General features: G+C 42.0%; 1 protein-coding gene and 1 long non-coding RNA gene across 6 annotated transcripts in view; one reads left to right on the top strand and one right to left on the bottom strand.

Annotated features, from left to right (window-relative positions):
• Window positions 1–57: 57 nt before the first annotated feature.
• Window positions 58–2,669, top strand: LOC147245150 (uncharacterized). Its single transcript, XR_015110208.1, has 4 exons — window positions 58–302; window positions 396–496; window positions 679–712; window positions 1,357–2,669. It is a non-coding gene; the product is annotated as an uncharacterized LOC147245150 (long non-coding RNA).
• A 1,330-nt stretch (window positions 2,670–3,999) lies between these two features.
• Window positions 4,000–15,552, bottom strand: part of tex2 (testis expressed 2) — a 52,745-nt gene continuing 41,192 nt past the window's right edge. For all 5 annotated transcript variants that reach the window (XM_086185991.1, XM_086185989.1, XM_086185988.1 and 2 more), the window contains 10 exons: window positions 13,910–14,110; window positions 12,351–12,714; window positions 11,637–11,932; window positions 10,540–10,683; window positions 10,342–10,441; window positions 6,547–6,667; window positions 5,935–6,057; window positions 5,511–5,720; window positions 5,060–5,180; window positions 4,000–4,487 (listed from right to left, as the gene is read on the bottom strand). In XM_086185991.1, coding sequence (XP_086042117.1) covers window positions 4,338–4,487; window positions 5,060–5,180; window positions 5,511–5,720; window positions 5,935–6,057; window positions 6,547–6,667; window positions 10,342–10,441; window positions 10,540–10,683; window positions 11,637–11,932; window positions 12,351–12,714; window positions 13,910–14,110 — 1,830 coding nt within the window. In that variant the 3' untranslated portion in view covers window positions 4,000–4,337. The remainder of the gene's footprint in view (window positions 4,488–5,059; window positions 5,181–5,510; window positions 5,721–5,934; window positions 6,058–6,546; window positions 6,668–10,341; window positions 10,442–10,539; window positions 10,684–11,636; window positions 11,933–12,350; window positions 12,715–13,909; window positions 14,111–15,552) is intronic.

Genomic DNA, 15,552 nt, shown 5'->3' with positions numbered 1-15,552 from the left:
CAGTCCCTGCGAGCCAATCACAGAACGCTTTCAGACACCGGATGTTGTATAAACTACATCCGGGGGATATTTTCTGGCAGTGCACCAGCTGGAAGCATGCATTTTCCAGGTTTCACATTTAGCCTCGAAAACCTAAAGTTTAACATGGTTGTGATGTGGCGTAAAAACGTCATATCTGGTGGCGATTGTGTATTTTTTTTATTATGGGACATGATTAGATTTGGCTGATTGAAGAAGACGGAATTTTGAATTATGGGTACATCGGTGGATCAGCGCGACTAGGCCGCAGCGTGGAGGAAAATGTAACGTATGAATGACTTCTTCAACGACAATTTGTAAACTTGAGGTGTCTTCTTCCTCTTAACAGTATCATGTTTTTGTCCCTTTCAACGCAGGTCCATTCATGACTAGCTTTTTGCGGTCAGTGTGCACCCACGTGGACAGCCAGACGGGCGGTAGACGTGGAAGGAAGGCCGGTTGTCATGGCTACTGGACGGTAAGACTGTATCAGTATTGATCTTCTTCTCAACTTTCTTTAGTTGTTGAATGATGAGTTTCGTGCGTTAGACTTCTGATGTGTGATGAAGTCAACTTTCAATCTGACTTTACTTCACCAAAACTCTGTTGGTATTTGTGTTTTTTAAACAACAAAACTCACACAATTAATGTGTCACGCAGGCTTCGGTTCTGGTGGACGGATCTCTGGAGTCAGGTAAGCACAGAGACTAGTCTTCCATCCATTTTCTATACCGCTTATCCGTTAAGGGTTGGGGGGTGGAGCCTATCCAAGCTGACGCTGAGCGAGAGGCGGGGTTCACCCTGAACGGGTTTCCAGTCCGGCGCAGACTACTCTCTCAAAGGATTATTATTAGTGCCTGGTATCCTGGAAGAATTGGAAGTATTTTTAATCACTACCTAGGTGAAGATGCTGGTTCCTAAATGACATTTTATTATATACCAATGAAATAAGGATATAGTGCACAGCAGTTTAAGTATAATTATTTAGATTTTAAAATCATAAAGTCATCATAAAAGGCTGTCAAAATATTGTGATTTGAAGAGCCCTGCCTGCACATTTTACTCTACAGATATGAGAAAACATCAAATATCACATCAATGATTTTTTTTTTTAAATTCCTATTGAATAAAAATTCCCTCCTATTAGATCAAATGGCTTTCATCAAAGAATCCCAATTATGTCCTATAGTAAACAATTTACATTAAGTTTTCTGCTTATTGGTATTTTTACACTCAGCCTGTTATGTTGTGATAATGCTTATATTAAACTTCCATATGAATGAAAATATATTGACACGAAAATAACTTTTTCATTCTTTCCCCATTTTCTTTCGAAAGTCTTCCTCGTCAGCTGCGTCCCCTCACCTCTGCGAGGGCTGGATGTCTCCAACTCGGGGAGGCTCTGAGAGTAAACGCAAGATTGGATCAGCCAGAAGAGATAAAAGCGTTCACCTTTTCAATCGGGTATCAATTTGCCCGTGAACGAGCCACTCCTGGATCCATCTGTCCATCCTGCTGATTCAATCTAATGTCAACTTTTTATAAACTGACTGCCAAGACTATCTTGGCAGTCCCTCCTGGAAAGCTTCTGCTTGTTCATGCATTTCGTTTATTTATTTTTTCTTTGGATCAAGTGTTTAAGTTAGTGGTTTAGGTTGGCACTGATGATGCCTACTTAATGATTTCAGCATAAATTTAGGGGGCAGTTATCTTTTAAATATACTTAATTTTTTCTATGGGCATTTCTTTGGTCTTTCAATCTCAAATCTGATACTTGTTTATGACCTGAATTCTGCATAAAGTCATTTTCTACAAGTTAAGTCTGTGTTCAATAGATTCAATCGCCCCTCGCTGCAGTTTGGTACATTAAACAAAAAAAGAGGCACTACTCTTGAAAACCTGGTTGGCTTTCTTGTGGTCACACTGGTCCACGGAGGGTGCAAGATCACACCATGTCTTGTCATAACTGGGGTTTCTTGGTATTTCCTCCCAAGTCTCTCTTTTAAAGCAAGCAACAAACTTCAAAAGTAACATTTGATGCACATCAGAGGTATTTAACATTTTAATTTGGTTTGCTGAGCAAGTAGGTGTATAAATCCAAACAATTATACTGTACAGTCGGAATAATGGCTAATTCGTAAACCCAGTAATGTTGACAGTGGAATGCGCAGGTTTGGCTTTTTATCTTTCAGAAGTTTCCAGACTCCCATTTCTGTCCAAGCAAAAGGTTTTATTGATCGCAACGATCAGAACCAAGAACATTCTGTGACATCACTGAACACAACAGTAATGTTTGACACTCGTCACTGTGCAAATGAACAACACCAAAACCTGTGAAAACAAATGTCTTAATAGACAGTAATGGCACAAAGATGTCCCCCCTTTTCTCTCTCTCTCTTAAACCGAAGCAACAAAATGTAGTGGCTCACTATGGAGGAATGTTTAATTCTTTTAAAGGCACTTTCTGCCTCATACACTTTTTATCAACACATGTAATTTGAACATAAAACAAGGAATTAAAAGTCACCTCTAAAAGCAACTGGGTGTCTTGGCAGATTGCTGTTGCCCTGGATATTAAGTGTTATTTCTTGTGTACAGTACAGAAAGAACAGCAAATCAACAATAAAAGCATTCATTAAACAATATGGCTAATATCCAGGATGTAAATGATGAAAAGAACAGCCTCAGTGGGGCTGTTTACGGTGGTTTTCACCTAAACTCATGATGTCTGTTCACCACAGGGTTTCAGCCTCCTGCCACATGAATTTTAAACTGTGGTTAGCCACCATCCCCCCACCCCCAGATAATTAACCTATTACTAGTCTTTGTTAACCAAAAAAAAAGCCCCTTTTTGACCAAAGGAACTTTCCTGTGGATCAAGGAAAGTTGAGAGGAACAAGATTCCAAATTTAAGTCTGGGAACATTTTTACACATCAAATTTCCTGCCTGAACGAAACTACAACTGTGCGTTTTTGTTTTTTTTGTTTTTTCTCTGCTGATGAAAATCCACAAAGCGACTTGTTATTGTTGCCCCGCGATGGATTCATGGTGGAGTGGATGAGCAAGAAGGCATGATGATGATGACAAAGTATCAGCTCTACTCACTCTCAATGCTTAAGATGACTTCAGGCATTTTTGTCGGCACTGTTTTTATAGGTATTGAAGACTAATTAGCCAGATCTTCAGCGGTCAACACACAGGTGACTGCGGGTTAAAATATTAGGTCTTAGGACCAAAGTTCTGGGACTTGAGGTCAAAAAGGGGCGAGATGTAACAGTTCTCACAGAGTGCTTTGGCAATAAAAACAGAAAATAGTCACTTTTCATCTCTTAACATGGAAAAAAAGGTCTTGAAGCATGATGTTTAGAAGCACATTATCAGCCGAGTGAGCTTTTCCTTGCACCGTTAAGAGCTGCATTCCTATGAATACATTCATCAGACCTAGTAGGCAATATGTAGCCGCCGTGTTTGCAGATATCTATGAATTCAAACGACCCTTTTAAAGTCAGTTTAAGCACTCCTCCACTCCACGATGTTTCAGTTCACAGCGTATGACGGCTGCACGTGGACGCTTCCACCGACCTGGTTCTAAGTGCACAGGCACAGGCAGCAGTGTGGACGGGCGGTAGGCGAGAGAACGTTCCCTGTGAAATATCTTCAGAGATTCTTTCAGCAACACACACATACATACATACATACATATATATGTATGTATATATACATACACACGTAAGTATTTTAGATGACTCCATCAAATATTCTTTCACTCAGACACTTTTCCACCAGTGGTCTCAAAGAAACAAAGCAACAATAAAGCACTCCATTAGAAAGGTCACACAAAATGTATACACTGTACAACTCTCATGTTTGGTGCCGCTGTACATCACAGGTATAATGGTTCTAGTTGATTCAGATGGCTGTTAACCGATCCATCGCCGCGTGTTTAACAGTCTCAACATGCCCTCGAGCTTCATTGAAGAAGGAACCCTTTTTTTTTTTTAATCTCACACAAACCTGTGTGAGTAGATGACAATCTTGAAGTCACAGTCCTCTGCTTCAAGTAGCCGCACATGATGAGAAAAACTGTTTTTTGTTGGGCTGGGGGTTTTTATTTTGTTTTTTGTTTCGGAGTGGACATCATGAGTAGCCACAGGTGGGTGCACCAGCAGGACTGGAATATGGGTAAAAATATTAGGAGAGTTGGGCCGGCCCATTGCTGCACCTGTGGTTTCTAAGAGGAAGGAAGGGAATGGGACTTTCATGTCATATTGCCATGGTGATGAAGTGTCTCATCTGTGTGTGCCGTCAACAGCAGTCATCACATGTAAGAGACCTCAGACTCTTCTGGTTCTGGGTCCTTCAAGGCATCATTTGTCACAGTAACCATGTTGGCATTCGAACGCGTATCCATGGCAGAGTGCATTATGGGTAGCCATATGTCATCCATGTTTGGCATCACAAATATTTTCTGTGGGGAGATAGGAATGTTATAAAAGGTGGCAGACAAAAAAAAAAAAAATCATCGCAATTTCAACGATAGTAAAAGAGGAATTGTTCCTAAAAGAAAAATCATCAAAATAAAAAGAGTAAAAGAAGGCAGTAAGAAAATGTGTGCCACAGTCACACCAGACAAGAGTGTGTTATCCTGGAGAGCAGGCCAGGGATTTCGGTGGGGGTGGTGCGTAATTACACCCCCAAGAGAAGCCAGGCAGGGATAAATGTGGGCCTGTATCACACCTGATAGGGATACTCTGCTGCAGAGGTTTACAGGTGTCCCTCAGGGCAGTTATTTAGCACTAGGCATATCATTACTGTGGCTATATTTAAAGGGCGGGAGAGCCTCAGTGCTTTGAAGAACATTTTGGTTGGCAGCCATAAAATAACCCTCCAAATTTTTACTTTATAACCCTCATTTTCACTCTCAAAGAGAGGGGGAGGGCATTGCCTTAGTCCTTCTAATGAAACCTCCAGCCTCCATGGCCCCATCATTTCTAATTGAAGAAATAAATGTATTTGCCACCTTAATAAATTGCAGCATACCTGGAACTCCTGGTCTAGTTTCTTCTCAATCCACTCGGTCACATGAACTAGAGTGACCTCCCTCTCTCCAAGTTTTGGACGTGCCTTCAGCTCCAGGTGAGGCGGACTCCGGAAACCATACCTGACCACCAATGGTAAACTTTCATCACAATTATGTGATATCATACATGTTGAATCCCAGACTGGATTCTTAAACTGGTCTCATCAAAATAGTTCCTGGACTAATCTCTTAAACACTAATAATTAGTTATAAATCAGTGATCAAGATATGTAATCAATACATTCCACTACCACATCATTCTATTTTGAGTATTCAGTCCAGCGGTTCATGTTAATTGCAGTCATGTCTGTATTTGCACAGCAGAGGGTGCAGTGTCTTGTTCAGGAAGGACTTCCATACACTAGAATTAACAACAGTACTCAATGTACTTCTTCCTGGAAGTAAACCTACCATATCCTGTCTGTAGGGGGAGGTGGAATATTGACAGCCAGCGTCCCACGGCACTCCTGCACCTCCACGGTTAGCAGTAGAGGTGTATTAGACACCTCCTCCATCTTCTTCTTGATGAATTCTGTCTCTGTGGCTTTCTGGAAGTACTTGGACTTGGCTATCTTGTCCACAAAGCGCATGATCTTGCTGGGTCTGTGGCCTCCCACGTAGCTACATGAGCAGAGGGCAATGGCAAGGAATGAGTCAGATTCATAATTTATTCACAACAGCATGTCCTGTTCCTCAGCACCCACGGTGGAGAGTGACTGGGTGCTACGTTAATGCAGCAAAGGGCAGAACGTTCTGCGTCAGCACCTCATTATAAATCGTTTTCTGCACATTTTCACGTGTGTGTTGATTTTGTCATAAAGAGACGTTCGCTCACCCCTCGCCTCCAGGCAGGACAGCTTTATCACTGAGGAGATCTGGGGGATCCTCCTCGTCGGAGGAGCCAGCGCTGGATGATTCTTCATCACTGTCTGCCAGACAGTAAGTCCGAGGCCTGGACCTGACACACACACACACACACACACACACACACACACACACACACACACACACACACACACACACACACACACACTTGTTGCTTCAAAGTCAGGCTTTTTGCTTTACACCATTAACAATCAAAACACTCCATGTCTCTACTCAAATTAATCACAGGAAATGAATCTCCTCAGAACTTTCTTCCAGAGCTCCACTTTCCAAACTCACCATTCACTGGACAAATCCACATTGGCAAGCATCCAGAGAAAGAATTAGTTTATAAAGAGAAAGCAAGAAGAGCCAAGAGGAAAAAGGGGAGGAATTGTGAAAAAAGCAGATGGAGATGTGACAACCAATATGGCTCCAAACAAATAGATATATCTAATCACTCAGAGCTCTTTGAGCAGTAAATATTCATCTTTCAAATATTTTAGTTACGGCGGAGTTAAAAAAAAAAGAAAAGAAGTTGCATTAAAAAAGTTCCATGGAGAAATGTAATTGAAAGCCTCACCACTCCTTTCCATGCTCCCCGAGCCCCTCCCCCTCCTTCCCCAGACGTGCCAGGTTCATCTTGGTCTCCAGTGTCATGAGGAAGGAGCCGGTGTAGGAGACCTCCAGATCAAACCAGAGACCTGGACAAACAGGACATACGGCAACAGAACGGGCTTCAATATTATTATTTTACACATAATCAGGAGTATGAGATTAATTTAAAACAATGAGTGTTGACATCATAAAGTTACCGTATAGTGTTATATTTAATCTCTAATTTAATACAAAAAAACATGGGTTCCCATTCCAATGGGACTGATAATGTAGGCCCTTTGAATATGCATCAACATCAAGCTTTTATTTTTCTGATTTTCATAAAATGTTGCTACGTTGATGATATTTTGCGAGCTCCGACTGATCTTACATATGCCTCTAAATGTACCCTGGAAGCTTGGGAACCAAACCTGCCATTAACAAGCTTGTTGGTGTGCATGAGGTATAAATCCGGCTGTGTATTCCATTTTCCAAATCAAGAAACGACCCAAACCTTTTTGCAGTCCCCCCAGGATTTATGCTGCATTTGTTTTTTGTGGTGAAAAACGCTTGATTTTGCCGTGGCTCTTCTCCAAAAAGAACTTGATTTCTTCGTTTACACACGCGCACGTGAAGCGATGACGTGTCAGGGAGCGTTGTGAAATTCCCACCTTGGAATGGACGTCACCTTGACAAACCTGCTGTACCCTTATTGACATAAAATGCAACATTTTCCAACTTTTTGCATCAAAACTTGCCAACTATTTGTGATGTTAAGTGCTGGAATTTTTGAAAACATGCGGGCCCCAATGTAGTGCACAGAGTTAGCTGATTTTGCTTTTTTTTAAAAATTTTTTATCTGAACTGTGATTTTTCTAGAGGGACCGATTTTGTGGCTCGCAGCAGGTCTGCAGGTATTTCCACTTTTTTTTAAAAAATTGATATTTACAAAATAAATGCTATGTTCTCCAAATAGCCAAAACCTGACATGTGAGATGATTCAATCAATCACAACAACAACAATCTGAGACATAGCTATGAGGAAATGGGCAGACTTACAAAAAACAAATAAATAAATAAATAACGCTAGCCAGGTGATTGGATGAACAAACTGTTGATTGACGTCGCTCACTTCAACCAATCCCATGGCTGAAATAACATAGGAGTGAAAGCCAGTCAGAAGAAGGAGAAAAACTTTTCCATTGAGCAAATTCTCCAGCGCTCTTCTTCCTAAGAAATACTGTGGCTGCTGTTAAACCTAAACCACACGTATCCCCTCAGTGATGCTGATTGGCTCCAACCACTGGTGGTTTTTGGACACATACACATAGCCTGCAACTTGGCAAGATGGTTTTTTTACCATGATCTCATACCTAGTGGGCAGCTATTTCTCTACACTTCCCCGCACTTCTGCCAAAAAAGGAGACCTACCAAAGGTCAGCTCTGCCTGCTCATCGGTTGAGTTTACCACACCGCTTCCTGTTCACACGTCACGCTCCTCAGGAGGCAACAATTTCAAGACTTCTGCTTTTTGCTCAGTGAATCCTCTAGGACTGATGAGAGGTCTCTGTTCTTCCTCTGTCTCACCTCCTTCCTCCTCCATTATCCACCGCTCATAATGCGTATTGATTTGCAAGTGGCATCGGTGTCAATGAGAAGCTCAGAGACTGTGTTAAGTCCAACCATGAACGATAGCAGAAGACAGCAGGGGGAAGCAGTTTGGACTGCTAATCATTTCATGTCAACATACTGCATCTGCAGCACTGGTGCACCCCATGCGCGTGTGCCTTCACATCAAGTTAGGAGATACTTTGTAGCACCTATTATTTTCTAGGTATATCAAAGGGATTTTAATGAATTTTTGTTTGGCTATGATATCATATTAATGTTTTCCCCTACATACAAATCGTATCAACCATATTTATTTAAATTAGCACACATCAAGTCATCAGCAATTATACTCAAATGATTAATAATGCCAATAATGCCCAGCTCCATGTGTGGATTAAATAGCTCCCAATCAAATTGCCGGAAACTCTCCACAGCATTGTCACAGAAGCATAGTAATATCTCAATTTAACCTTACAGGGTGGTGAAACGCTACATTTGACTAAAAACAGCAAATCCCATTAAAGGACTGAAGCTACTCCGCTCTGCTGTACGTTGCTGTAAATACTCAGTACTACACTAAATCTATCATCATGTCGATGTTGTGCCCGGAACATCATAAACCTATAAACACCAATGTTCCCAGAACAATACCAGCGTAGTGATATCAGATACACTGACTGAACATAGTCCCCCACTGTTTACTCTTGTTTGGTGACATGACCAAAAAGGACATTAAAATTCTAAAAATGTCTACCGTGTCTGCTTTGTGAGTGCAGTAGGGAGGAGAGATTGTCTGACAGCTTGTTAGCTTAGCACCATGAATGCTAGTGGAGAGCAGGCTAGCATACCTGTGTCAAAACTCATCAAATACTTTTGTCAAAAACAGTCTTCGCCTGTATTACTATAATGAAGGTTGTGCAGAGCATTTGCAATGAAATTAATATTTAAAATGAAAATGACAAGAGATGGTCATTTTTGATTGAGATACATTGTTGGTTACTACTTTTCTGACTGGGCTCAGAGATTTGATGCAGCTCCTCCGAACTTTGGCTGACAAAAGTAAAAATTTGTTGCTATCTAGTATAGCGACTGCAACTAACAAACCAAGACCCTGATTCATATCTAGTCATACCAGAATACACAGAAGAGGGACTGCAGCTTTTGGAAGCTCAGTGGGTAAACCAGAGGTATGCTAGCCTGCCCATCCATTAACAGTCATTGTGCTAAGCTAACTAGCAGTCAGTGAGTCTCATCTCCTGGTTTTGGGAAGGGTTGTGAATAAGCTTAATTTCCAAAAGGTTAGAACCTTCAGCGGGAACCAGTAGGACTGGAGGTAAGATAACAGACAGATAACATAATGATAGTTTTTGTCTTCACATAGCATTTGCTTCCAATGAAACAACATAGAATATCACCAGACGTAGCTTAAATACTATCAAAACACATCCTGTTTAGTCGATGCAGGTTTGCAGCTCTGCTCTGCTGGAGCTGACGTTCCCCCAGGACTAATTAAGTGCCGGGATCACATTGGGGCTTGGTGAGTGCATCTCTACGGGTGGGTGTGTACTCCAGGTTCAGGCAGAACACATTAATAAGCATTGCAGAGTCAGCCATGGAAATATGGCCAACAGGAGAATGACTCACGGCTGGCTCCTACGACTGAATAACAAATGATTTACCATGTCAATGTTTTTATAATGAAGCTAAAAGTATATATCGAAACACCCTCAGAAAATATCTTTCCTGGGTTCCAAGCTTGAAAATACTAAATAACTGAAACGTCACTCCATCAACCTGCTTTTCTTCCACTTGAAGCCCTACTCTCTTCCTCCATGAGTCACTTCTGGTAAGGATTAAAGCCTATGCCTTACCCCAGTGTCTTTGCAGAGGCTGAAGGCAGGCAGGAGGCTAAGTGAGTCAATGTCTCAGTAACAGATGAGTGGAACCCAAGACATGAAGTTTAATTATTGCAGCTTAATAGAGTGAGGCATGCAGAGGAAAGAGGGGTCTCTAATTCAGGGAGAAGAAAGATGTTCACAACAAAAAGGAAGAAATGACGAATGAGAAATACAAGAAATGAGAGTGAAAAATACCACGTCTCAGGCTACAGTGGACCACCCAGACCAACCTGTGAAAAACACGACATACCTACTGGCGTTTCTCTTCCTACCTTGGTGGTCCACAGAGGGTTTGGAGGCATGGAGGATCTTTGGAATAGAAAAGCCCATGTCTAGCTCTGTCAAAGTGAGCTCATTCATAACATACGGCAGCTGAAACACAGATAAAGCTTCAGATTTTACAAGCCATGCAACTTTTTTTTTTTTTAAACTTTTGATATCAAGTTGTGCTAACTGGTACAAATACTCACCCTGATCTTACTGAGCTTCATTTGGATCTTTTTGGAGACAACATTAGCCCAGTATTTCTCTCCCAGGAAGTCCCAGAATATCCTTCCTAGAAAAGCATTGACCCAGGCCTCAGGCTCCACAGCCTCCTCTGAACTGAGGTGTATCTGAGGGACACACAAGTACATACTGTTACTTTAATTTCTTTTACATACAACAGATATAATAGGTATCAAACTGGTAAACTGGGGTTCAAACAGATGTATATAGTGTGTTCGCTATGGCACAGGTTTGACATTATTTGCGCCTTTATTTGGGAATGTGAGTAAGCTAAATAAAAGATTTTGACACAGGGTCACGATGTACAACAAGGCCACACAGCTGAGTTCTGTTGCAAATGAGCAAAATGTGTGTTCCTCCTGAAAAATCAAGAATGAAATGCTTGTTGACATGTTTGCAAGTCTAAATAGTGTGCATGTTGCCATTTAATCACATTTTCTGCTCTACTGTGTAACTCTAAACTGTTACATTCATGTTTGTACTGTGCCTACTACCAATTTACGCCAAATGATTTCTGAATATAGCCTTTAGTGGTCAAAATTCTTTCTATGTTTAGTTATCTGTGTGTTTCCGACAGGCGTGAAGCTGTCTCTCCCACCTCCTGATAACCTCTTCTCATAAAAGCCATTTTGACATGTCAAAAGGGTACACACAAGCATTGCCGATAAAATTGATTACATCCTGTTCTATTTTTAGCGCCACTATCATTGCAGTGAGCCAGCAGAAACAATACCAGGGTTCTGGCCCACCCTGCTTTTAAGCCCACAATAGCAGTTCAAAAGAGCTGCTAAGAGGAGAAGAAGAAGGAGGAGGAGGAGGAGAAGAAGAAGAAGAAGAAGAAGAATTCTTTCAACTGGAGCTCTTTGTTTACTCTGTTCTGATCCAGCCCCCATCTCATTATAGCACTGGATGCACGTGTCACATTCTTCCAACTCTTCTCTGTTTCCCAACACATCTACAAATAATTAAATTACTAAAATGCGACCTGGAGTAAATGCCAGGTTTTGGGGGGCCAGCTGGGGGTCTGTACTTCCAAGCAGTTGTACTTCTTTTCAATTACCTTTTTGTTAGTTTTGGGGCTGCTCTCAGGGCTGTGTCCAGGGCTGTCGGTGGCAGTTGGGCTTCTCGGTGGAGGCTGGGGGTTGACATACTTGGCCATGTAGACATGATAGTCCAACAGCATCTTCTGCTTCACCCCTCCAGAAGAACCAGATGAGAGAGCAGAGGAGGTCTCCCTGTGGCGAGACTGGGGGTGGCACAGCTCTTCCAAGCTTCCGCGGCTGCTGCTCCTGCTGTCAGCCTCCAGGGCTCCGCCAGACTGGTTACTGCTGCTGCGACTGTGGGAGGGCTGGAAGGCTAAAAATAGCAGAGGGAAAATGATGTCTTTAAAATACACAGAGATGATAATTGCTGTGTAGATCCACAACACAGCTCATTTATATCATCTTTCCAGTAATCCTGTTCTCCCAGCACTTGCCTCTACCACTGATAAGACCCACACTGTGCCAGTGTTTCCCTCTGAACTGGGCCTCATCCTTGAAGGCTTATATCCCACAGTCGATTCAGTGCTGCTCCTCTGTGCATGTAATCCTACTGACCCATTCATATTCATCTGTTCACTCAGTTGAGGGAATTGGCGGTCCCTAAGCTGGAGTTTATGAAAAAGATCTGATGGCTATGCAGTTACATTCTCAAATACATGTGTGAAAGGAGTGGGCACAGAGGATAAACCCACATACACAAGTGCGCTTGTATCTCAGTGGGTTAGACTGACCACTCTTGCAGATGCTTGGCAGACTGACACCTCTTGCTTCAGACTTTAATCGAGACGCCAGAAGAAATCTTCGGAACCATTCCTCCTTTTCCCGACCCGTCCTCCCAAACAGGTAGATTGTCAGATCCCCTCCTCCAGAAGTTGGTCTCTTGGACTCCTCTACTGCTCCAGATCCATCACCTTTCTCGATCTTGTCGGTTCGTTCTAGTTTCTCACCCATCATTGTTGATTTGTCCTCCCCACCTTCTGGCTTCTCCCCCTGAGCTTTGGACATGAAGTCCTCCTGCTTGGCCAGCTCAATGCAAATGGGATATTTCTTGTTCCAAACTCTCTTCCTCGCCAGGCTGTGTGGCACCAGATAAATCTATGTGGTGGTGGTGGGGGGGGGGCAGAGAGAATGAATTCATATACTCAACAATATGATGATCTTAGTAGTTGTAATGGTAGCATTTGAAGTGTATATCCACAAAAGTAGTTTCGTGATGTGAAATGTTCACCGCAAGAAGAATTTAATAAAACATTAGATGGAAAATGTCAACCTTTTGTAAAATATGCTGATTCGCCATTTCCTACAAAGCTCAGACCCCAGAGAGTGGCTAACCCTAAGCTAGCTAGCTTCATGCAATGAATGGTAGGGGATGTGCAGCTTCGTATTCCTCTGCTTTAAGTCATCAAATACACTTTTCTCCATGAATTTAATGTGGGTTGTAAATAACATTTATCATGACATAATTTGAAATGACTATAAGCGGAACTACCTTTTCATACATGATAAGGTTAACAATGTTGTATTGTGTTTTGCCTTTTATTGTGTGCAATATTATTGTCTGTGTGACCATTTTGCTATTTTTAATTTATTCATCTAGTTATTTTTTCCTACATGTTAAAAATAAATTCCAATCCAATCCAGTCATGACTGACTTTGGAACAGAGGTTGATCCGGGACAAACCAAGACCTTGAACTTTAGCGATCTGATGCTGATGATTTTGGACTGAGGCATGCAAACACTTACCATTCATTTCCATTCATTGCAGTAAGCTAACTAGTAGTCAGCTAGTCTCTGTGGGACTCGGGAGAGAAAGGGATCTATGTTCTTGTCTGGCTCTAGTTTGGAAGGCAAAGAGTTGGGAGCTCTCCTTTAACAGTCATGATTGTAAACGGCATTTCAGTCAGCCATTTAGTTGCAGAAGAGAAGACGCATGGTCATTTGGGAAACTATGATGACCCATTATCTCCACAATACACAGACAACAGAATGACTCCTTCTTGTCCTGCTTTCAGATATGGAAAAGTTATATCACACGAGTCGCACAGCCATGATCAAGGTCACTGACACAGCATGAGACTCTGAGAACGAGTAGCTTTGTCACTAAACATGACCAATTAGCAACATGCACCCAGGCAAAGGCAAATTCAGTATGAGGGGACATGTGCATGATGACACAATCTGTTCGGATTATACTTAGCCAGCAAAGACACACACACCTTTACCCTGGTATGGCTGACAGAATTTAAATGTCTTTTTTTTATTTCTGATGAGCACAACTGCATGCAACACCTTGCTGTCGGTCAGGTCGTAGATCTTCTGGCTGATGTAGGTGACGTCAGGTTTAGGCTCGTTGTGTGCAGCACGGCGGGAGATGTTCCTGTTGGGTTTGGACAGACGCAGGACGGTGCCCTCCAGACGGACGTAAACAGAGTGGGTCAGGGTGGCGTGGTACATCTCCGGGTCGTAGCTGTGGATCTCATTCATCCAGCCCTGGGACATGGTGTGTGTGCGGAGGGGGAGAGTTGTCATTGACACTTACTGAATATATCAATGCAAGCATCAAACACGACAGATTTGAGGTTATAAGTTTGATGTGATTTCTGCAGTTAATTTCTAAAATTGGCCCACTGATTTCTTCCATTGTGAACTATATATTTGACTTGATGTTACTGTGAGATCTTGTATTGTTTTCTGTTCTACTTTACATTTTCCCGCTTTAAGGTCTATATGTTTACTATGTTCTACATGAATGCAGGGCTCCCATTCAGGAACGGCTGTGCCCTCCAGCTGGAGGCTTCACCCATTCAGCGGCTTGGTACTCACTTATATAACTCCCTCCAACTCATACACACATCTCTACACTTTCCACATTTCAAGTTGCAACTGTGGTTAGCCTCTGATATTGTCGCCTTCCTAAAATAATCGCCTGAGTCATTTTTTTCAAGTGTTTCAGGAAACACAAAAAGCTGGAGACAAAACATCATAATGAGATGTTTGAGAAATTGCCCCAAAAAAACGACTGAGGCAATTATCTTAGGAAGGTGACGACAAGAGGAAGTTCTGTAAACAAAGCCAGTTAATTAAAATACAGGCAAAATTTCAGTGCTGGGCTAGTAGGTAAGGTTGTTAAAGGGGTAGAGCAAAAAACACCTTGTGTCTGATACCAGACAAAGTCTCATGGGGGATAATAAAGCTGCCTGCTAGAAGTGGGCAAATGCTGGATTGTAAACATTCAGAAGCATTTTTTCTAATTATTTCATTTGTTCAAATAACAAAGCAGTTGGTTTTTTTGTCCTGTTTTGTGATCATTTTCATTTAAAGAAATCCTGTATTGTGAATTAATTAGAAATTTTTCAAAAAAATTGAAAAGTTCCATGGTGTTTTTCTGAATGAAAAAGATAATGAAGTCATTAATTCAGGAAAATAGAGTGTTTTTATGTGAATGTGATACATTTCTAGCTAAACAAATCCACATATTGACATATTTCATATTTTTAATAGCTTCCTCTGTTCGCATGCAGGTGGCACGGTGGTGCAGTGGTCAGCACTGTCACCTCACAGCAAGAAGGTTCCAGGTTCGAGCCCCGGCTCCATCACAGGATCTTTCTGTGTGGAGTCTCCATGTTCTCCCTGTTCCTGTGTGGGTTCTCTCTGGTACTCCAGCTTCCTCCCACAGTCCAAAGACATCAAGAGGGGACGAGGCTGATTGATACTCTAAATTGACTGTAGGTGTGACTGTGAGAGTGCATGGTTGTCTGTCTCTATGTGTTGGTCCTGTGATGGACTGGTGACCTGTCCAGGGTGAACCCCACCTCTCACCTGTTGACGCTGGGATAGGCTCCAGCCCCCCCACGACCTTTAATAGGATAAGCTGTAGTAAATGGATGGATGGATGTGTGCATGCAAGTGCAACTGCAATATCATTACGCCAA

This window comes from Aulostomus chinensis, chromosome 18 (genome assembly GCF_037954235.1).
Source record: "Aulostomus chinensis isolate RoL2024-O1b breed Wild chromosome 18, RoL_Achi_v1.0, whole genome shotgun sequence".
NCBI classification, from domain to species: domain Eukaryota; kingdom Metazoa; phylum Chordata; class Actinopteri; order Syngnathiformes; family Aulostomidae; genus Aulostomus; species Aulostomus chinensis.
The sequence above is the reverse complement of the archived record's forward strand: the minus strand, read 5'-3'. Positions and strand labels throughout refer to the sequence as shown.